A 22,585-nucleotide genomic window follows, 5' to 3' on the forward strand; every position below is an offset into this window, starting at 1 on the left:
CACGTTCTCCAAACTACGCATAATTTGCTTATTTCACGCTATTATTCTCCAGAAGATAGCCTAGAAATATACCAAGATTAATTACGCACGCACAGAGCCTTTTGTTTGGCGACGTTCTCGTTCTCGTTCCCGTTGCCGTCGTCTTGTAGTTTGCTTTTTACTCAGTTAAGCTCGCTAATAACAACAGGAACTTTGATAAAGTTAATCTACCCAGGGGTGGGAATTCTCTTTCCGCTACGGATGGTTTTGTTCTCTTATTCTCAGTGCACTGCAAAGTATAAATCGTGGTTTTGGTCACAGTCATTTGCGTTTAATACCGCCTGTTAACCCGTGTGATACGAGAAGACCATTCAGAATAAAGAAAAATTTAAAAAGAAAAGAAGAAACAGTCTAACCCTGTCAAAGTGCGACTACTTCATTCATTCCAAACATTCACTCTTTAGATGAAGAGTATAAAGTGTATAACACTTATAACCAGAAGCCTCTATGCAAAATTCAAATGTTTAAATTGATCATAATGTCCAACTTAAGGACAACGCCGAGAATTGTTTTTCATAGGTTTCTAGCTAATTTTTCGAGATCCGATCCCGAACGTTGCTCTTCATACTATATTATAAACATTAGAGTGGACGTTTGGCAAAAGTAATGCGGGACGAACCCAAAAGACAAATCATACCTGTTAAATTTTGGTGATTACTTTATTATTCTCACCGCTCCGACCGTTACAAGCTGTATAAAGCCATCCCTCAGCAAGAAACGCAAACCACATAAAATACGAAACTATAGCTAAGCTTATTATTGACGACAGTTTCAGAAGAATGGTAATAGTAACTATTACGCCAAATTTGGGATTCAATTGGGATAGAGATATAAGAAATTACGTCGGCCAATTTTTGAAAATGTGGTCCCATATAGACAGTTATAGTTTGAGTATTGGCTATGGCTAAACCATATACTGGCCAACTAGCCATGAGTGAATTTCTGTGTAACGTTTATTGGGCGCAGAGTGGTTTAACAAAAAAATTAAATTTTTTTCATGTATCGTAACATTCTTCTGTTTCTAGGAGGGGGTTTCCTGCAAACTTTCTGCAAAAGTGCTTTGTTCTCATAGCCACCAGTTCTCTTTAACAATATCTCTTCACGGTCGGCAAATGCTGGCGCTGCTAAGTGAATTCGAGCTGCTGTAGCATTCTTCCAGGGATTTAGCTACCTCCTTACTTCGCTCATGTCGTGCAGATTCAGCAATGGTTTTCACTGTTTTCCTTGCGTACATTTTGTACAAGTCTATTTCGATTCTTTTTTCCTCACTTAGATCTACTATTGTATCTCCATTTTCATTCAAGATCTTGTTGAAGCCATACAGCTGATGTTTTTTGCCGCTACCCGCGAATTTCGTAGGAGCGCCTTCCAATCGTAGTTCCCACAACAGACATGATTTTTTCCTTAAAAGCAACACACCCTCTTTTCCCATGTCACAAGGATCCAAGAACAACTCGCTTCCTATGATCAGAACGCCACTGGGTCTGAGTCCTATTTCTATCTTGGTTGAACGGGTCACTTGAGTTTGGGGGCACTTCAATGTGCAGACAGAAGTCTTCGACGAAGTGGCCTCCCTAGATTTGATGTCACGAGTGAAATCAGTGAAGTAGCGATTCCCGTCATAGAAAATTGTGTCCAGTTCCGACACCTTCCTGGTGGCCATCATGCAGTTTCCACTTTCGTCTGTATCGGCCTTGACCTCTCCAGGGCACTTCGTCTGGAAGGACACAATGGCAAGCAGCTTTTTACCAATGCCTCCTTTGGGATGATTGCCATCGCCAGGCTCACCTGAACACCTGGTTATGGGCAAAGCTGCTGAACTAGAATGGTCGTCCGTAGTGCTGACAATGTCACTCTGGTCTTGCTGGCTTGATTCTTTACCATATATCAAAACTTGTCTGCGATCCGCACGATATAAAATATCATTGGCAACCCCAGATGTGCCAATGTTGATAATTTTCAATAGAGAGTTATGATTATTGCATTTTGTCTCCCCATTCTGTCCGTTATCTGTGTTGTCAATGATCTTAAACACAAACGGCTTTCCACTGCCTGTGCCACGAAAGGCGTTAGCAACCTTTTTGATGTCGATAACGTAATCTGCTTTTCCTTTGAACTTGAATACAGTGAAATCGTCACCGCTTTGGCTCTTTTTAGATGCGAACAAGTGCACAACATCTTGAAACGGAGAGGCGCTTAAAATCTTGATTCCTCCAACCTTACCAACATAGTGCTTTCGGCGGTTACCTCCAAGAAAATAATGCAGTTTTTGACTTTGTGGTTCGTACTCAATTCCTTTGATCTCGAAGTTTTTGTCTTCAGGGAAACCAAAGAATGATAGTGTGTTGCGACCAGAGCCTAGTATTGCATGTAATCTGTCTTCTTGACGGCTGGGAAATCCGTCAATGTTTAATGCATCATTTCCATTCCCTGTATGAATTCGAACCCATCCACCTTGGTGTAGGTTTTCCATGTTTCCCACAGCAACAAGGTCATCATATGCACCACCTTTGCCTTTCTCCGTGGTATTAATTCGAATTGAGCGAAGGTCTTGGTTCAAATGAGCTTCTCGCTGCTTCCTTAGTTCTGAACGTTGTACTTGATCGGTGTTGATGAGAACGATTGAACCGTTATACTTCTCACTGGGTTTGAACTGTCTCTTTTCCCAGCCTCTTACAGATTTTGCATTTTTTACGAATCCGTAAAAGCCATAGCCTGTTTCGTCATTCTTGCTTTCGAGCGATATTTTCATTCCATCCACAAGCGTCGGGCAGTACAAAAAACTTGACGGGTGAATCCGTCCACTAGTAAATCGATCAACTCCATTCCAAGGGTCATAGCATTTTCCTGGAATAAAAACCATTTTTCTTGGATTTATGGACGTATCTTGCCCAAAAATTAATTCGTCATTTGTTTTAAAGTATCGCGGTAAAAGTGCTTGATTGACAACATAGACGTCGCTTCTCTCCACCTTCTTTTCCGCCATAAATCGGTGTATCCGCGTAAAGTTGTTTCCTTGAATACTGGTCCAGTTGTCTCATGAAACTCAGTCGTTGCTCACGTCTTAATGCATTAAGACGAGCCGGATCCGGATAATACAATTCAATCAGTGTGGCACATATCGCCAGCATGACCGACACAAGCGCGCCAACAGGCCCGAGAACTGCACTGATAGTGCCTGTCGTAACAAGCGCGGCAACAAAAGTTCCTACACCAATTAAACCAGAGGCAATTCCAAGTGAAGCTGAGGCGATTGCTCCACGGTTACAGTTTTTGGGGTTCTTGTTACAATCTCTGATTGTTGTACCTAAGGCCCATGAGTTGATTCCAACGGCGACTGTATCGAACAAGGGGCCTAACACCTGAGCTACAGATTTCACGCGGAACAAATTCTTCGCCCTGTTGATGTGTTTTAGTGTCTTGCTGTGTCTTGATAGTTTTGCCACATCGTCTGAAAATGTTGACAATATTTTCTGCTTTTGTACTTTGAGTAATTCTCTTCATTTCAGCCGATTTCAGCTTAGACCAGCTATTTCGGTTAAGTTGCCCAAGCATTTTCCCGTTGTACGTCTTAAAGGCTCTTCTTGTTGCTTGAAAGGCAGTCTCCTTGGCAATGGCGTCAACCATAATCTGTACTCCAGGAACTAGGACGCCTCCTCCGACGTCCAATAATGCCAATGTGGAGATTGCCTGATTCAAACTTTCTTTGACCTTGGCACTGTCCTCTCCTCGTAGTAACCTGGAAAGTGCAGCAACGGTTGCTGAGCGGGAGTAAGTGCCAAAGACGACATTTGTGGGCTTCGCAAAGACACTGGTGACCTTCTCAAGGACCCCTTTAAAACTGGCTGAGGTTGAAGGAGAGAATTGCAAGGATAGAAAAAATATCACAAGGATATTTCCTTTCATGGTGAAGACCTGCGAAAGAAAAAAATATTGGCATGCTAAGGAAATTGGTCTATTTGTTTATAAACAAGCCTTTTCAAGATTAAATTTTCAACGTATTCTTATTCCATTCTTGGATTGAGATTTATTCTCTTGATTTAACCACTTGTAATACAAATTGAATTCATGTATTAATTTTATTTTTAAATTTACAGTTTGGGAGTTTGGTTGAGTCTTGTTTTTTTTTTTCAATCAGAGGTGTTAAAAAGTATCAATAATTAAAATATGGATTTTTTTTTTTTATTTGTTTTTTTTTTTTTTTTTTTTAAAAGAAGGATCTGACATTTTAGGCTATTTTAATTTTGTCTTTTCGTTAGTGAAATATTTAGAAATGTCTTTTGAGTTAAGTAACACTTGCTTCACTCGCTTTACTTTTCCTTTTTTTGTGTGGCTTACCTGCAAAATGGCAGGTAAGTTCCTGCAGATTTTGCTTGTTATATCTGCAGGACGCATCGAAACCATAACCAAGTGAAATCTCCACATTTGACATTGTATTATTATTTTTTTTTATTTTCATCTCTTCTGTGCCTCAGTACTGAAATCTACATGTCACCAATCGCCATTAAGGAAAGAAAGGGGAATAAAGCACTAGGGAAGGATAGGACATACATAAAGTGGACCCTTTTCTCAGCGTAGAAATACTCGACGACCTTTAATTTACAATGAAGTATGGAAGCGACAGAGGCTACTAGAGGCTTAGAGGGAAAACATCATTGTGAAGCTCTCTAAAAAGGAGTCTTCACAGAGGGCATTTTTCTGAACCAAGGAAATATTCGTCAGTTTTCAGTTACAGTGAATAAGAGAGTTGTCAAGAACGAACTGACGGAGGAGGGGGGGGCGAAGAGGATAGCGTTGAATATCCCGAGACAGCAGCTAATCAGATTGCTCAAAATGCCAAATTGCTGCGTAGATTAGACTATTCACATCCCTCTATTTTCTCATATTTTTCTTCGATCGTTGAGCTCGGTAAAAGATCACAAGAGAACGGACGGCACAAAACGTGAGGCGCCAAGATGTCCCGGCCCACTCCCTCGTGCGTTGCGCTCGCTTCGTTTGCTATTTCTTTCTCGTTCTTTTTTAAGTAGATAAATGTATATCTGATGAATAATTGTGAAATAATATATACTCGCGCGTGGACAACTGGTTATAATGAATAGTCATAGATAACTGAATAGCTTTGACTGCTGTAAAAAAAGGCCAAAAGTTGCCGTTTAATTGTACTCGTCAGATTTTGTTAATGCCGGTTGAAACTTAGATTTATTCTAAATCTCTGAATGTTTATCATTTTAGATCCTGGCATTCTATATGGCAATTTTTGTGGTAGTCCAACTTACAGGGCACCTGACAGAAGGAAATGAGAAAAAGCGCAAGAACAGACACGATCAGACGATGTCAGTAATAACAAATCTGCCAGTGACGGCACGAACAATTTGTTAAAATTGTGATCTAACCATGTTTAGATAATTCAGCAATAGGATGCTCCCTAAAAACAACGAATACCTCCTTTAAGAACGCAAAATGTATGAATTGTTTCCCTATAATTAGGTTTGAAAAAGTTAAATCCTGGTAAACAGATCACTAGTGTGGCATTCTAAGTTATGAAATATCAACTCAATACTATCAATGCAGAAATTTGAAGAATACGTTTTCGCCTGACTCCATTAGCCAGGGGGCAATAACAAATATTGAAAAGTAAACAAATATTGAAAGAGGAAGGAAACTCCACAAACCTTGGAATCGATCTTGGAATCAATTCAAGAACTCAGAGTCTTATTCAAAAAAGGTGTACAATCTTCGGAGTAAATCTTGAACTGAGGCAATCTTGGTCTTCGATGAACTAAAGTATGGCCTCATTTTTGCTTGGTTGAATAAACCTCATTAATTGATTATGCTACATGTAGTAATTATAGCTGCAAGCCCTAAATCTCTAAAAGCTTCTTAGACGAGCAAACATGACCACTAGAGCCGCGTACATAAACATAATGGATGCACCATGATACACTATTTAACTATATAACGGAGGCGTTAGGCTAGATGCTGCAATTTAACATAAGATTAAAGAATTACTTATTTTGTGGGTTGGAAGGCGTGCCCATTGCCAGTGATCTGTGAAAGAGGTGACAGGTACCTGATGGATGTCACGGAACTGAATGGTCATTATGACAGCCAAATTTGTTGTAACTGAAACGACTAAACCGCTTACCGACTTTAATTTGTAACTTGAAACGTTCTCCGTGCTCTTCAGTTATTCTTAAGGACGCGGAAAAATTCCCCTGGTCAATCATTGGGATAAATTACTTCATCATTCTGTCTTCCTACATAAGTGACATATTCTGCAGAAAGAATCTCTGGATCTCGTGGAGTTTAGTTTTTTGACTGAAGGGTATATATGACTTGAGACTTCGTTTTTTGGCTATTTTTTCTTATATGTTCTGAAAAGTCGGCTAAGTGTGATTTTGGTATTCTAGTTCAATTTCAGTGCCTCGAGGATCCTCGAGGGCTCCCAATTTCGTTCTGTAAAACTTGACTGAAAAACAGGCATTCTCTTCTTTTTATTTTAAGACATGGAAAGCTGTATAATACTGGGACTTTCACTGCTAGTTCTGGCGCACCAAACAAAAGGTGAGTGTGAGTGAAGATTCAGATATCAAAGAGCTTCGATAAGAATCACAGCCTTAAACAAAGCTGTTGAACTCTTTCATTGACACCCATTTCTTTGTTTCTGTCCCCACCCTTACCTGATATGATTTAATGTTGATGGCACGCCTCCAAGCGCGAAAACCAGTGCACCTTTTCTCTAAGCAGTGCTGGGAAATGGTGCCAGTTACTCGTACAGCTTGCTTGAATAACAGTAAAGTCCGTAAATACGGATCTTGGAATGGGTGTTAGAAATTTAAGCCTGTAAAAAATTTCAAAGGTTACAACGGGATTCGAACGCATAACCTCCTCGATACTGGTGCTCTGCTCTACCAGCTGAGCAACGCAGCGGTATAGCGGCGTTCATGATTCCGATGTTCTGTTAAGCCTAACATTTTTCTTTCAGGTAAAATAACCCTTGCTAATTATAAAGTGAATGGGAAGCTCAGAACTGTATCAGCAATTTAAGCCTGTAAAAAATTTCGAAGTTACAACAGGATTTGAACCAAAACCTCCTCGATACTGGTGCTTTGCTCTACCAGCTGAGCAACTCAGCGGTATAGCGGAGTTTATGAATCCAATGTTTTGTTTACCCTAGCTTACATTTTTCTTTCAGGTAAAAAAAAAAAAAAACTTGCTCTAATTACTAACACACTATTTCAATACACCATATTCACGATAGCCGCCATGGATGTCTGTCAGGAGAGAAACCATTAAAATGATGGCGTTTTTGGAGACATTAGCTCGTTGAAATAGCGAGCTGTCTGCGCCAAAATATTTCCGAGAACCAACTTTTGGAAATTTTAAGTTTAGTTTGAAAAAACTTACTCGATAACTTGACTTGTTAACTACGCTAGCCAATTTCTTTTTAAGAAAGCGCCGAAATTACGTAAAACTTATTATAATTAGAATATTTTTAACACAATACTGAATCCAAAGTATGGTTAAAAAAATTATCAACTCAATAAAACACCAACTTGAAACTTGTAAGCTTGTTTGCCCCTTAGAAATCACAGCCTTATTTGCTTTGTACAGTAAAAAAATAGCATGCGGCCCGACTATAGCCTGCGAGCAGGCCACGGGGGCACGGAATTGAACTCTTCAACCGCCGAGCCGCGACCCGCGAGTGCGAAGGCGCAGCCCACGATCAAAATTGAGATCAAAATTGAGATCAAAATTGAGATCAAAATTGAGTTCAACCCATCGATTGTCCCTCCTTCACCTGGTCTTCAATTATGCTGGAAAGTGGGCATATTACTAAAAGATAGTGTCTGAGAGTCGCTCGTAAACTTCCTCATACCTTGATAGTGACATAGTGAATATATGAAAGACATGCGGTTGAAACTTGAATAGCCTTAGTCGCGATAGCCTGCGAGCAGGCTCTCTATTCGGGGGCAACGGAATATTGAACTCTCGAGCGCCGAAGGCGCGATCCGCGAGTGCCGAAGGCGCGAGCGGCGAGCGAAGCGAGCCCACGACAAAATTGAGGTTCTCCCCTGCGGGCCGCTCGCCCACGCACTCGCTTCGGCACGCGGGACGCGCCTCGGCGCCGAGAAGTTCAATATTCACGTTGCCCCCGAATAGAGAGCCTGCTCGCAGGCTATCGCGACAAGGCATCAAGTTCAACCGCATGTCTTTCATATATTCACTATGTCATATCAAGGTTATGAGAAGTAATCTACTCAGCTTGGAAGTATTTCAACACATTTCTGACATCATGCATGTTTCTTTAGCGATATCACAGTGTGCAGTAGATGTGGCCTTCATAATGGACTCTTCGGAGTGCATTTCACAAGCGTCATTTCAGAAGGAAAAGAACTTTGTCAAGCAGGCAGCTGGGAAATTAGGTGTAGCACCAGGCCAGAGCCGAGCAGCCATCATTCAGTTCAGTAGGTCAGTTTCAGTAAAGGCTACACTTGGACAGTATTCGTCTAAGCAAGCGTTTGAAGGAGCTGTTGATGGACTCTCACAAGAACTCCCTAGAACAGCAAGCTACGAAGCCAGTACACAAATCGACGAAGCCCTGAATAAAGCGGCCCAGGACGTCTTTTCAAAGTCAGCGACTAGCACGCGTAGGATTGCCATTCTACTAACTGATGGCAAACAGGTAGATAGGGGCCACCGAAGTCTCACACCTAACGACAGCTTCTGTGAGTTTGCGCAAACTAGGCGTCCGGCTGATAGTCGTGACCATGGGTACTAGCAGCTAATGCACTTAACACGATACTTAAGTTAGTGACAGAGAGGGATGAGGATGTGGTAATGGAAAACCAATTTAATGATCTGTTGAACAAACTTCCCCGCATGATAGCCTGTGGTAAGTGTAGCCTCAGTAGCCTTAACCGTCTAAACCATGAAGGCAGTTTCACGCTGGCTTAAATAGGTAGTGAAAATAACAACATATTTAATAATTACATCGATTCAATGGTGCTTCAAGTGGCGCTTTGCACAGTACAAAAACATCTACATAAATTCGTATGCAAATTACAGGACAACTAATACGTTAGAAAGTACTGACTATGCAAGTAATAACTGAACTCTTTCTATTAAATTTGAATTGTCTGCGTGAAAGGCACAGTGTTTTGAGTTTACCTTTCATGTGTCTATAGAAATAGTCTCGTCTCCTTGGGAACCAAGTTCCAACCGCGTGACACTAACAATGACCTGTTTCTATGGTGACTGAATCGGAAGACGAACTAAATTCATGATAATCGTCGGTTCTTATTGGACTTTTACTCGGGCTTTAACTATTGTAACTAATTTAAATATTGATATAATTGAATTCTGATGTCTCTTTTTCTATTTCAAGTTGAAATTGGCTGAACTGAACATTTCTTGTTCGGCAGGTTCATGTGTGTGCTCTAGCGGTGACAGCTACATTACCATAGACAACTACAAACCCAAAAAGAACCGCGCTGTAGACGACATCCGCTTCGAGTTTAAAAGTGACATGAGTGGACCGTGGTCTGATAATGACCGCTCAAGGTAGCTACGTTGATCATGTATCGGTTGGATACAAGAACAAACGACTTTGGTACAGCGTCAATCTGGGCTCAGGTAACATGATTTCTTTACGCAAAATCTTAACCTCTGTATCCTCGAATCTATAAACGTTTTACTTAACATTACTGGTGTCATTTCGATTAGGGGAGAACAAGATACAAAGTATCCGGCCAACATTAAACAAAGGATGGAACAAAGTTCATATCACCCGCAATGAACAGTCAGTTGAGATCAACATCAAAGATGCAGAAGCTCAGGGTAAGTCTTTGACAATTTTTTGCTACACTTGTGTGATATTATTTTTGACGAATCAGCTCGTAGAGTTCACCAGTTTCAATGCTCCTTGAGCCAAAGTTTATCGATATTAAGTCGAAACATCTTCGGATCTTCCTCGGCAATCTTCGGAAATCTTCGGAAATTTTGGAAAATGTTCGGAATCATTGGTACGTCCTTCGCACAACACTTTGAAAATCTTCGGAAATCTTCAGAAAATGGTCGAAAATCTTCGGAAAATCTTCAAAAACATAATAATTAATAAACAGAATAATACATGGTTGCTTGGATATATGAAATTTATCTTCTCGTGTTCAAAACCGATATCTCACTCGTTAGCTATCGATTTGAACAGTCGAAGATAAATTTCATATCTCCGCGCAATCATATATTATCTTCTATGTAATAAACTCCAATATCAACATTCTTTTAGATATCAATGACAAACTGCGCCTTATCAATATTGCCTTAATATTTTTCAATTAGGTCAAAGGAAGGCCGTCATACCTGGAAACAGTAACAGGCTTGATATACCGTCAGGGAAGGGTTATTTTCTGGGAGCGCCTACAAGCCAAGAGTATGCCACCCAACTTTGTTGGCTGCATCCGTTATTTCACGGTTGATGAATATGAGCCAATTGTTAACGCCTGGGCACGCAGTCAGGGCTCTTCTATAGTGAAGGGCTCTATCAGACCATGTACTGCATCCGATGAGAAGCTATCATAACCAATCTGGTTTTTGATGTTCTAACAGTATTTCAAATGTAAAGAATTCACACTTTCACAAACATGCAGTATACGACTGCAGATTATCGTGAAACATTTAGGAAGGAAAGGCAATAAAAGGTTGTCAAAATCCCTTTAATTGATTATTTGTTGGTGTATATCAAGTTGTTGAAAAAAATGAGCGATTTGCTGTATCTTATTTAAAATAGTTATCCTTGTTTGTGTAGTCGATGCTGACCCAATACTCATCTCGGTAAAGATTCCGTCCCGAGTATCTAATGTAAGAAATACTCGGGCAATCTCTGGAGATCTTCTCAGAAGAATAGTAATAGTAATTATCATTTGATTCATTTTTCTCTTGTCTTTGCATTAGCCGACAGCCACGTGATCTGTAATAAAATACCTACAAGTAATGGTCTGCTCGTGCGCATTACCATCCAACATGATTTTGCTGCAAATAAATTTATGCGTAAATGTTTGAATGAAATACTTTATTAAAGTGTCTGAAGTATTTAGCTTAATAAAAAACTTTTTTTTAGCTTAAAAAAAACTAACTCTAAGAAAAAAGGCAGCTCGTTTTCCGAAGTTGTGAGAGGGCGACTTCATTTGTCTACAAGATCCGAAAAAACAGTGTGAATACAAAAAAGGCAAATATTAGGTACTATTATACATTGTAGTCACTAACTGTCTTCTAATTGGCTAAGAGCCCGGCCTACATTTAATTCTGAGAATCAGCGCAACCTACAGATTAGTGAATAATCTGCTAGCAGATTATTCACTAATCTGTAGGTTGCGCGCGCAATGCATGATTTCCGAGAGCAATGTGGGAGACATCTGATAGCGAAGGAAATTCAATTCGATTTTTGTGATATCCGGAATAATCAAGATCTCGGTAAGTGTTATCAGCCTCAAACTTCGGCTTCGGCTGATAACACTTACCTCGACCTTGATTATTCCGGATAACACAAAAACCTTATCCAATAACTGTTTAATATTTGAAAGAAAGATAATAGGATGAACACCCGCTCGTATCACCGAAGGCGAAGTTATGTTTTTCCCAGGGGGGAAAAAGGGGTCATAGCGGTGCCGGGCAACCGAATGTGCGCAGTAGCTATCGAATGGTTGCTAAAGGTATAGTGAATAGCTTGACAAAGTCGATCAGCTCGTCACTGACAAATCACGATATTTTGTTCAACCCGCCAAAAAGTGTTTTATTACGTAGTTTTATGTAGAGGATGAGTGGTTGGGCAGTAAGGTGATGCGTTGGAAAGGCGTGGAGAATTACCATAAGCCATAAGCTATGAGTATGTGTTTAATAATTTTTGAGTCTGTTTGTTAGGACAGAGTGAATTAATACCGTATAATTTTCATGTTTCCTAATAGAAGTGCTTTTTTCTTTGATGTTTATTAGGCATAGAGTGAATTAATAGCAGATAATTTTCATGAGTTCTAATTGAAGTGCTTTGTTCTTTAATATACTTCTACCCAACAGTTCTCTGCTGCAATTAGGGTTTGTGGGGGGGTAATATTTTCACGGTCGGCAAATGTTGGCGCTATTTAGTGACTTCGAGCTGCTGTAGCATTCTTCGAGTGAGTTGGCTACCTCATTGCTTCGCTCACGTCGCGCAGATTCAGCCATGGTATTCACTCTTTTCCTCGCGTACATTTTGTACAAGTCGATCTCAATTCTTTTTTCCTGACTTAGATCCACAATTGTATCTCCATTTTCATTCAAGATCTTGCTGAAACCATACAGCTGATGTGTTTTGCCACTTCCCGTGAATTTAGTAGGAGTGCCTTCCAATCTTAGTTCCCACAGCAAACACGATATCTTCCTCAAACGCAACACACCTTCTTTTCCCATGTCACAAGGATCCAGTAACAAATCGCTTCTTATGATCAGAACACCATTGGGTGTGAGTCCTATTTCTATCTTGGTTGAACGGGACACTTGAGTTTGAGGACACTTCAGTGTGCAGACAGAGGTCTTCGGCGACGTGGTTAGTCTAGATTTGATATCACGAGTGAAATCAGTGGAGTAGCGATTCCCGTCATAGAAAATTGTATCCAGTTCCGACACCTTCCTGGTGGCCATCATGCAGTTTCCATTTTCGTCTGTATCGGCCTTGACCTCTCCAGGGCACTTCGTCTGAAAGGAAACAATGGCAAGCAGCTTCTTACCTATACCTCCTTTGGGATGCCTTCCATCACTAGGCTCACCTGAACACCTGCTTATAGGCGAAGCTGCCGCAGTAGAAGGGTCATTTATGGTGCTGACGTTGTCATTCTGGTCTTGCTGGCTTGATTCTTTACCATATATCAAAACTTGTCTGCGATCCACACGATGTAAAATGTCATTGGCAACACCCGCTGAACCAATGTTGATAATTTTCAACAGCGGGGTATGATTGTTGCATTTTGACTCTCCACTCTGTCCGTTATCTGTGTTGTCAATGATCTTAAACATAAACGGCTTTCCACTGCCTGTGCCACGAAAGGCGTTAGCAACCTTTTTGATGTCGATAACGTAATCTGCTTTTCCTTTGAACTTGAATACAGTGAAATCGTCACCGCTTTGGCTTCTTTTAGTTGCGAACAAGTGTATTACATCTTGAAACGGAGAGGCGCTTAAAATCTTGATTTCTCCAACTTTGCCAACGTAGTGCTTGTTGCGGTTATTTCCGAGAAAATAGTGAAGCTTTTGACTTTGTGGTTCGTACTCAATTCCTTTGATCTCAAAGTTTTTGTCTTCTGGCATACCAAGGAATGATAGTGTGTTTCGACCAGAGCCAAGGATAGCCTCTAATCTTCCTTGTTGACGGCTTGGAAATCCATCAATGTTTAAGGCATCATTTCCATTCCCTGTCTGCACTCGAACCCATCCACCCTGGTAAAGATTTTCCATGTTTCCGATGGTAACGAGATCATCATATGCACCACCGTTGCCCTTCTCTTTAGTATTAATTCGAATTGAGCGAAGGTCTTGGTTCAAATGAGCTTCTTGCTTCCTTAACTCTGAACTTTGCACTTGATCGGTGTTAATGAGAACGATTGAACCTTTGTACTGTTTACTGGGTCTGAACTGACTCCTTCCATAAGATCCTTTTACAGCTCGTGCATTTTTTACTAATCCGTAAAAGCCATAACCTGTTTCGTCATTCTTGCTTTCGAGCGATATTTTCATGCCATCCAAAAGGGTCGGGCAGTATTTAATCATCGAAGAAGATACCCTCGAATCACTTGTTCCAAATCGATCAACGCCGTTCCAAGGGCGATGGCAATGTCCTGGAATAAAGACCATTTTTCTTGGATTATTGGCTTTATTTTCCCCAAAAATTAATTCGTCATTTATTTGAAAGTATCTCGGTAAAAGTGCTTGATTGATAACATAGACGTCGCTTCTTTCCACCTTCTTTTCCGCCATAAATCGGTGTATCCCGTAAAGTTGTTTTCTTGAATACTGGTCCAGTTGTCTCATGAAACTCAATCGTTGCTCACGTCTTATTGCATTGAGACGAGCCGGATCCGGATAATACAATTCTATTAATGTGGCGCATATCGCCAGCGTGACCGACACAAGCGCTCCAACAGGCCCGAGAACTGCATTGACAGTGCCTGTCGTTAAAAGTGCTGCAACGAAAGTTCCTACACCAACCATACCAGAAACAATTCCAAGTGAAGCTGAGGCGATTGCTCCACGGTTACAGTTGTTGGGGTCATTGTTGCAATCTCTGATTGTTGTACTTAAGGCCCATGAGTTGATTCCGATGGCGACTGTATCGAACAAGGGACCTAACAACGTCGCTACGGATTTCACGCGGAACAAATTCTTCGCCCTGTTGATATGTTTCAGTGTCTTGCTGTGTCTTGATAGTTTTGCCACATCGTCCGAAAAGGTTGACAATATTTTTCGCTTTTGTACTTTCAGTATTCGTTTCATATCAGCCGATTTCAGCTTAGACCAGCTATTTCGATTAAGTTGCCCAAGCATTTTTCCGTTGTACGTCGCGAAGGCTTTTCTTGTCGCCCGAAATGCAGTCTCCTTGGCAATGGCGTCAACCATAATCTGTACTCCAGGAACTAGGACGCCTCCTCCGATGTCCAATAATGCCAATGTGGAGATTACCTGATTCAAACTTTCTTTAACCTTGGCACTGTCCTCTCCTCGTAGTAACCTGGAAAGTCCAGCAACGGTTGCTGAGCGAGAGTAAGTGCCAAAGACGACATTTGTGGGCTTTGCAAAAACACTGGTTACCTTCTCAAGGATCGCTTTACCACTGGCTGAGGTTGAAGGAGAGAATTGTAAGGATAGAAAGAACAGCACAAGGATGTTTCCTTTCATGCTGCAGACCTGCGAGAGAAAGAAGTAGCGACAGGCATTGTCATTGATTTAAAAGTACCACTCATAATCCAAACTGCATTTAGGAACTTTGGAATAACTATCAGGAAGGGAGGGAGCTTAAACGGTGGGGATTGGGTGGGTTCCATTTCTAACCGTGAGATATAAACATTACAAGCTCTTTGCTTTCCACAGCTTATATCTTACTTTTTGGTCTTTCTTACACTTTCTTTCTTTCCAGCTGCAGATCGATTTTGCTTAATCTAATGGGAAATGTTGCCTTGTACTTTTTCATTAGTTCGGCAACATTCTCTTGAATGCCTTTTGCATTCAAGGTGGCGGCAAGACAACCTTGTGTGTAATTTGCCCGTCCTTGTCCTTAAAGAGACTATCATCATGTCACTTTGCGCCTGTCATATACTTTGTAATGCCAAATTATGAAGCAGATTTGCGATGAAATCTGCGTGGTTTCCTTTTCCGAAAAACAAGTAGAGCGAGAATTTACAACTGCCATGTTTTTCCAGAATTTCCGGTACTAATCAACCTCTTTGAAGGAGATAGTAAATATCCCGACAGAAAATGAGATTACTCAAAAGGCCCCAAATCGTCGAGTAGATTAGACAGTTCAGGTTCCTCTATTTTTTCGTAGTTTCTTTCGATCGTTGAACGCTGATGAAAAATTCTGGGGATAATAAGTACTCGTGGATCACTAGTTAAAATGAAAAGTCATATATAAAAATGCTTCGAATGATGACAAAAAGGCCAAAGGTAAGCGTTTTATTGTATTCAAGTCAGATTTTGTTAATGCCAGTTGAAACTAGAATTTTTTTTTTTTACATCGAGTTACAACTCTCAATGATAATTATCTTATTATGGCGCTTTTTGTGGCAGGTAAACATACGGGGCCCCTAACAAAGGAAAAAAAAGAACAGATACGATTAGATTTAGGGGAGCAGGGATGGCGCAGTGGTGAGAGCGCTCGCCTACCACCAATGTGGTCCGGGTTCGATTCCGGCCAGGTACCATATGTGGGTTGAGTTTGTTGTTGGTTCTCGTCCTTGCTCCGAGGGTTTTTCTCCGGGTTCTCCGGTTTTCCTCCCTCCACAAAAACCAACACTTCTAAATTCCAATTCGATCGGGAATCCGAGGGCCACAGGTTTGTCAGTCGAAGACTGTTACGTGCAACCCTCGTAAAACAAAGTTGTTTTATTTTAGAGGATGTCAGTAACAACAAATCTGACAGTGGCGGTACGAGCAATTTGTTAAGTTTAAGATTCAACTAATTAAATAACAGCATACTCCCTAGAAACCTCGAAGATCTGCTCTAAGAACGCAGAATACAGTTAATTATTTCCCCATATCGAGGAATATCATCTGAGATACTATCAACGCAGAAATTTGAACACATACTTTTTTGCCTGACTCCCATTAGCCCAGGGGCAATAACAATAATTGAAAAATGAACAAATATTGAAAAAACGAAAAGTCAACAAACCTTAGAACCGATCCTGAAATCAATTCAATTCATGGAAGAACTTGGAGGAATGGACTCGGAGGCTTAGGCTCGGAGAAAGGAGTCAATTTTGAAATGAGGCAATTCAAGTCATCGACTAACTTAACTATGGTTTCATTTTTGCTTGGTTCAATAAATCTCATGAATTGATTATACTACATGTAGTCATTGCCCTGAATCTCTACAAGTTTTTTAAACGAGCAAACATAACCACTGGGGCCGCGTACATATTAATGAATGTACCCTGATACACTATTTAACTGTATAACTGAGCCTTTAGGTTAGATGCTGCAAGTCAACATAAGGTTGAAGAATCACTTGTCATTTTGTGTAATGGGAAAGCGAACCCATTGCCAGTGACCTGTGAAATATTTGACAGGTACCTGATGGATGTCACGGAACTGAACGGTCATTATGACAGCCAAGTTTGTTGTAACTGAAACAACTAAAGCGTAACCAACTTAAACTTGTGATCAAACAACGTTTTTTGCGCTTTTCCAGTGTTATTCTTAACAAGGCAGAAAAATTCACCTGATCAATTTATCGAGTCCCACAAACATTGGGATAAATTTCTTCATCATTCTGTCCACATAGCTGACAGATATTTTGCAGGAAGAATCGCTTGATCTCGTGGAGTCTAGTTTTTCAACTAAAGGTTAGCGGAGTCTTGTTTGGGTTTTCCGCTATTTTTCTTTATGTTCTGAAACGTCAGCTTTCTGCGCTTTTCGTATTCTAGTTTGATTTCATTGCATCGAGGGCTCACAATTCCGTTCTGTAAAATTTGATTGAGAGGCCAGCTTTCTGTTCATTTACTTTTAAGACATGGGAAGCTGTATAATTCTTGGAATTTTAATGTTAGCTCTGGCGCATCAAACAAAAGGTGAGTGCAAGTGAAGATTAAGGCGCTTTCCATTTGATAGAACTCCGTTGTTAGTCAGATTTGTCCTGCCAACTCAGTCAATACATGACATTTATTACACGACTAAGGCGGTCCGAGGGCCAATAACTAAATCAGCAAATCAGATTACTTTATTTCCGGTCCCGCGAGGGCCGATATTTTCCAAGTATCGGACCGGGTTTTGTCCCGGACGATCCCGCGCTAATTCCCGGGCGATTTAGCGCAAGATTTTTGAAAGATTTGTTTTTTGCAAAAAAATTTCCGAGTTTTTATTGCTTTGAAAATGAAATGACCCGGCTTACACAGAAATATATATAACTTCTTTAGCGCGCGTAAAAGTTTTGCCGCACATTTGTTTTTTCACGACATCTACTAGGTAGCAATTCTCACTACACAAAGTTTCCAGTCGTGTAATAAATCTCTTATTAACCAAGCCTGCTCGGGACCGTACTGGGCGAATATTGGCCCTCGGTCTTTTTTGTACGGACCTCGCTGCGCTCGATCTGTACTGTCAAGTGTCAAGACCTCGGGCCAATATTCGCCCAGTACGGCCCTCTCGCGTGGTTAATAAGATATATATATTTTACTTTGTTAAAGTAGATTTGTGGGAAAAATCGTGGTAATGGCCCATTTTACATTCAAAACCACCGGATCGGCCGGCCAGTTCTGATTAATCAGTGGAAAGCGGCTAAAGATATCAAAGGGCTTCGATAGAAATCAAAGCCTTAAACAATGCGCTGTTTAAGTTTTTCATTGTCGCCCATTTCTTTGTTTCCGTCCCCTCCCTTACCTGATTAAATTTAATATTGATGGCACGCCTCCGAGCGTTGAAAACCGGTGTATCTCCTATTTTTAGCAGTGCTGGGAGGATAGTGCCAGTTACTCGTACAGCTAGCTTGAATAATTGTAAAGTGAATACAGATCTTGGAAGGGTGTTTAAAAAGTTAAAGCCTGTAAAAAATTTCGAGGCTACAACAGGAATCGAACCTCCTCGATACTGGTGCTTTGCTCTACCCACTGAGCAACGCAGCGGTATAGCAGAGTTTATGAGTATACGATGTCCTGTTAAACCTTACATTTTTCTTTCAGGTAAAAAACTTCTTGCTTTAATTACTAACACACTACTTCAATACACCATATTCACGATAGCCGCCATTGTTGTCTGTCAGGGAGCAATCATTAAAATGATGGCGTTTCTCGAAACATCGGCTCGTCGAAATAGCGAGCTGTCTGTACCACATTACATTTTAGAGCCAAGTAATAGAGTTCTGGTTTCATTACTAAGGTTAGTTTAAAAAATAGCTAAAAATCTGCTAGATAACTTGACGTGTTAACTACGTAAACCGTGTTCTTTTTATGAAGGCACCAAAACTGCGAGAAACTCATAATATTTTTACTAAAATACTGAAATCAAATGGTATGAAAAACATTATCCGACACAACAAGAAAACAGCTGATATTTGTCTATTTAACCTTGTTTGCCCCCCTACTCATGCTATCGTGAGTATAATACCTATTTTCGTTTCAACGTCATGCCTTTCATATATTCATTGCGTCACCATCAAGGTTATGATAAGCATAATTTACTCTGCTTGCAAGTATTTCGACCCTTTCCTTACATCATGCATGTTTCATCAGCGATATCGCGGTGTTCAGTGGATGTGGCCTTCATAATGGACTCTTCGGAGTGCATTTCACAAGCGTCATTCCAGAAGGAAAAGAACTTTGTCAAACAAGCAGCCCTGAAATTAGGTGCAGCACCAGGCCAGAGCCGAGCCGCCATTATTCAGTTCAGTAGGTCAGTTTCAGTACAGGTGACATTAGGACGATATCCATCTAAGCAAGCGTTTGAAGGAGCTGTTGATCGACTCCAACAAGAAATTCCTAGAACACCAAGTTACGAAGCCAGTACGCAAATCGACGAAGCCCTGAAAAAAGCGGCACAGGAAGTCTTTTCAACGTCAGCGACTAGCACGCGTAGGATTGCCATTCTACTAACTGATGGCAAACAGTTAATAGGAAATGCAGAAGTCTCACATGTGACCACAGCTTCTGTGAGTTTGCGCAAACTAGGTGTTCGGCTGATAATCGTGACCATGGGTACCAGCAGCACTGCACTCAACACGATACTTAAGTTGGTGACAGAGAGGAATGAGGATGTGGTAATGGAAAACCAATTTAGTGATCTGTTGAGCAAACTTCCTCGCATGATAGCCTGCGGTAAGTGTAGCCTTAATTACCTCAAACATTACGGCAGTTTTGGTAGTGAATAATAATAACAATAATAATAATTATACAGTAGAACCCCGGTAACTCGAACTCTGAAGGGAAACGAAAAACAGTTCGAGTTAGCGGGGTTTCGAGTTATCGGGGTCGATTTAATAAGACTGAAAAGTGGGTTTAAATCCAAGGGAAATGGAAGTTTGTTCGAGTTAGCGGGGTTGTTCGAGTTATCCGAGTTCGAGTTACCGGGGTTCTACTGTATAAAGGAACACTGTCCGGCTAAAACATATTGTTTTCATGGTTATGGCCAGAAGAAAACATCGCCAAAAGTGGTAGAAGCAAAATAAACGGCTAGAAAGGTGAAACTGTCACAAGATTGCAAGTTTGATTTTTTGACATCCTGTCAATAAATCAAATTTCCTAAACTGTAATCCATTTCAATCTTTGTAATCCTGCACTTTCTCTTAATAATACTGCTTCTGTTTTGCTTTACATGATATTTTTATCCAGCTAAGCTGTATATTTGATGCTATTTGACGATATAACGTGGAAATAAGCTGAGTGAAATTTTGCTATTTCGGGAGGACAGTGTCCTTTAAAATTTTTTTTTTATAACACCATTTCCCGGATCCATCGGTTCAATGGTGCTTGAAATGGCGCTTTGCACCCAGCGTCATATGTGGGTTGAGTTTTTTGTTGGTTCTCGTCCTTGCTCTGAGGGTTTTTCTCCGCTTTTCCTCCCGCCTCATAAACCAACATTACTTGAATCCAATTCGATCTCGAATCAGTGGGATCAAGAAGACCCATGAAGCAGCATGAAGCCGTTTGGCATGAAAACACGCTTGTTTACCTTAAACAACTACAAATCGACTTGCTCGATTTCCGTATTATTAAATTCGTATGCAAATTACAGACCTATTAAGAGGAAATCCGCCAGGACTTCGAGTAGTTAGTGGACAAAATTATGTACCAGAACTATTTACACCTGATTGCAAGCTTTTGTGTTACTGCTTCAAATATCTTATCGAAAGAAATCTTTTCTAACAACACCACACATCGAAAACACATTTTGAAGTTCCGCTGAATTCCACTGAATCGCTTAAAAGATGTAAGCTTTTGCCCATAGCTTGTGAACTTAAAATATTATTTTCTCAGACTCTGATAATAAATTGTTGTACCAGAATTATTTCCACCTTAATGCAAACTTTTTTGTTACTGCTTCAAATATCTTATCAAAAGAAATCTTTTCTAACAACACCACACATCGAAAACATATTTTGAAGTTCCGATGAATTCCACTGAATCGCTTAAGACGAATTTACAAAATGGCTACACGTGAGATTTTGCCTATACCTTGTGAACTTTGAAATTCATTTTCTCAGACTCTGATAAGAAATTGTTGTTGGTGTTATCACGAATAATTACTTACATCTTTACCTTTTATTAAGGGTAGGAAATAACGCAATAGGATTTAAATTATTCTGGAAATTGATTTTTGTCCAACTGTAATAAATATTACTCGACTTCCTAGTGGATTCCGTCTTAATACGTTAGAATGTGCTGACTTTGCGAGTCTCTGTGAAAGGCCAAGTGTTAAGTTTACCTTTTTATGCTTACGAAAGTAGCGTCTTGTGTCCTGGGGCAACAAGTTTTACTGTGACAAGGACAATGGCATTAATGTTAATCTAGTTTTGACTGGAAGACGGACTTAATTCATCATCACGGTCGCAAATATGTGACGGCGCTGTATTTCTGACGGTATTTATGAATTTTGTACGGTTGCTCTGTATGTTCTTTTAGATTTTGATATAATTGAGTTCTGATGTTCCTTCTCTACTTCAAGTTGAAATTGGCAGAACTGAACATTACTTGTTCTACAGGTTCATGTGTGTGCACCAGCGGTGACAGTTACATCACCATAGACAACTACCAATCCAAAAAGAAGCGCGCTGTAGACGACATCCGCTTCGAGTTTAAAAGTGAAATGAGTGGTCCTGGTCTGATAATGACCGCTAAAGGTAGCTACGTTGATCATGTATCGGTTGGATACAAGAACAAACGACTTTGGTACAGCATCAATGTGGGCTCAGGTAACATGATTTCTTAACGCCAAATCGTATCTTTGAATCTACAAACGTTTTAATTAATTAATTAATTTTAAATAACATCACTGACGTCATTTTGATTAGGGGAGAGCAAGATACAAAGTATCCGGCCATCATTAAACAAAGGATGGCACAAAGTTCATATAACCCGCAATGAAAAGTCAGTTGAGATCAACATCGAAGATTCAGAAGCTCAGGGTAAGTCTTTAAATATTTTTTCCTACTAAAATAAATTATTTTACAGTTAATAGTGCAAGGGATAAAGACGGGTAGTTCGTACGAAAAAATATAGAGGGTCGTACTGGGAGAAAATTTAATGTCATGAATATATATGTCACGATCTTTGGTCTTAACAGGATTTATCGAGCACAGCAAGGAAAGTATAGAAAACTGTAGAAGCTTTTCCAGGTCCATTAATTAGAAAATCTTGACTTGGAATAAAGCACTTTGATTAGTGGATTTTAGTTATTGGTCATCTAAGCTGTAAACTTGTAATCAACTCCGATATCAACATTCTTTTAGATATCAATGACAAACTGTGCCTAATCAATGCTGTCTTAATATTTTTAATCAGTTAAAAGGAAGGCCGTCTTACCTGGAAACAAAAACAGACTTGATATACCGTCAGGAAAGGGTTATTTTCTGGGAGCGCCTACAAGCAAGAGTATGACACCCAACTTCGTGGGCTGCATCCGGTATTTCACAGTTGATGGATATGAGCCAATTGTTAACGCCTGGGCACGCAGTCAGGGCTCTTCTATAGTGAAGGGCTCTATCAGACCATGTACTGCATCCGATGAGAAGCTATCATAACCAATCTGGTTTTTGATGTTCTAACAGTATTTAAAGAACTCACACTTTCACAAACATGCAGTATACGACTGCAGT

At 40.3% G+C, this 22,585-nt stretch overlaps 2 protein-coding genes across 3 annotated transcripts; both read left to right on the plus strand.

The window, feature by feature from the left end:
- The first annotated feature begins 6,304 nt into the window (after positions 1 to 6,304).
- Positions 6,305 to 10,663, plus strand: LOC144650519 (uncharacterized). Of its 2 annotated transcripts, none has more exons than XR_013570136.1 (6): positions 6,305 to 6,364; positions 6,544 to 6,603; positions 8,352 to 8,935; positions 9,465 to 9,675; positions 9,766 to 9,879; positions 10,381 to 10,663. XR_013570136.1 is itself a non-coding variant. In XM_078510216.1 (6 exons), the coding sequence occupies exons 4-6, from the start codon at positions 9,591 to 9,593 to the stop codon at positions 10,515 to 10,517; spliced, it is 336 nt and encodes a 111-aa protein (XP_078366342.1). In that variant the 5' UTR covers positions 6,314 to 6,364; positions 6,544 to 6,603; positions 8,352 to 8,935; positions 9,465 to 9,590; the 3' UTR covers positions 10,518 to 10,663. The 2 variants fall into 2 exon arrangements, 1 of the variants encoding a protein (XP_078366342.1); XM_078510216.1 differs by having other exon boundaries at positions 6,314 to 6,364.
- Positions 10,664 to 16,177: 5,514 nt separating this feature from the next.
- On the plus strand, positions 16,178 to 22,585 carry LOC144650534 (uncharacterized). Its single transcript, XM_078510225.1, has 6 exons — positions 16,178 to 16,206; positions 17,292 to 17,351; positions 19,008 to 19,589; positions 21,473 to 21,682; positions 21,782 to 21,895; positions 22,272 to 22,585. Exons 2-6 carry the CDS (start codon positions 17,294 to 17,296, stop codon positions 22,508 to 22,510), a joined length of 1,203 nt encoding a protein of 400 aa, XP_078366351.1. The 5' UTR covers positions 16,178 to 16,206; positions 17,292 to 17,293; the 3' UTR covers positions 22,511 to 22,585.

The sequence above is a fragment of the Oculina patagonica genome, chromosome 1, assembly GCF_052425735.1.
Source record: "Oculina patagonica isolate OP01 chromosome 1, crgOcupat, whole genome shotgun sequence".
Classification (NCBI taxonomy): Eukaryota; Metazoa; Cnidaria; class Anthozoa; order Scleractinia; family Oculinidae; genus Oculina; species Oculina patagonica.

What these genes read in the sequence shown, in the direction of transcription:
- LOC144650519 (XM_078510216.1), top strand. Translation starts at nt 9,591, where the DNA reads ATGACCGCTCAAGGTAGCTACGTTGATCATGTATCGGTTGGATACAAG. An exon ending in CAGCGTCAATCTGGGCTCAG is followed by an intron (nt 9,676 to 9,765) that starts GTAACATGATTT and finishes CATTTCGATTAG; the next exon opens with GGGAGAACAAGATACAAAGT. An exon ending in CAAAGATGCAGAAGCTCAGG is followed by an intron (nt 9,880 to 10,380) that starts GTAAGTCTTTGA and finishes TTTTTCAATTAG; the next exon opens with GTCAAAGGAAGGCCGTCATA.
- LOC144650534 (XM_078510225.1), top strand. Translation starts at nt 17,294, where the DNA reads ATGGGAAGCTGTATAATTCTTGGAATTTTAATGTTAGCTCTGGCGCAT. An exon ending in TCTGGCGCATCAAACAAAAG is followed by an intron (nt 17,352 to 19,007) that starts GTGAGTGCAAGT and finishes ATGTTTCATCAG; the next exon opens with CGATATCGCGGTGTTCAGTG. An exon ending in CAGCATCAATGTGGGCTCAG is followed by an intron (nt 21,683 to 21,781) that starts GTAACATGATTT and finishes CATTTTGATTAG; the next exon opens with GGGAGAGCAAGATACAAAGT.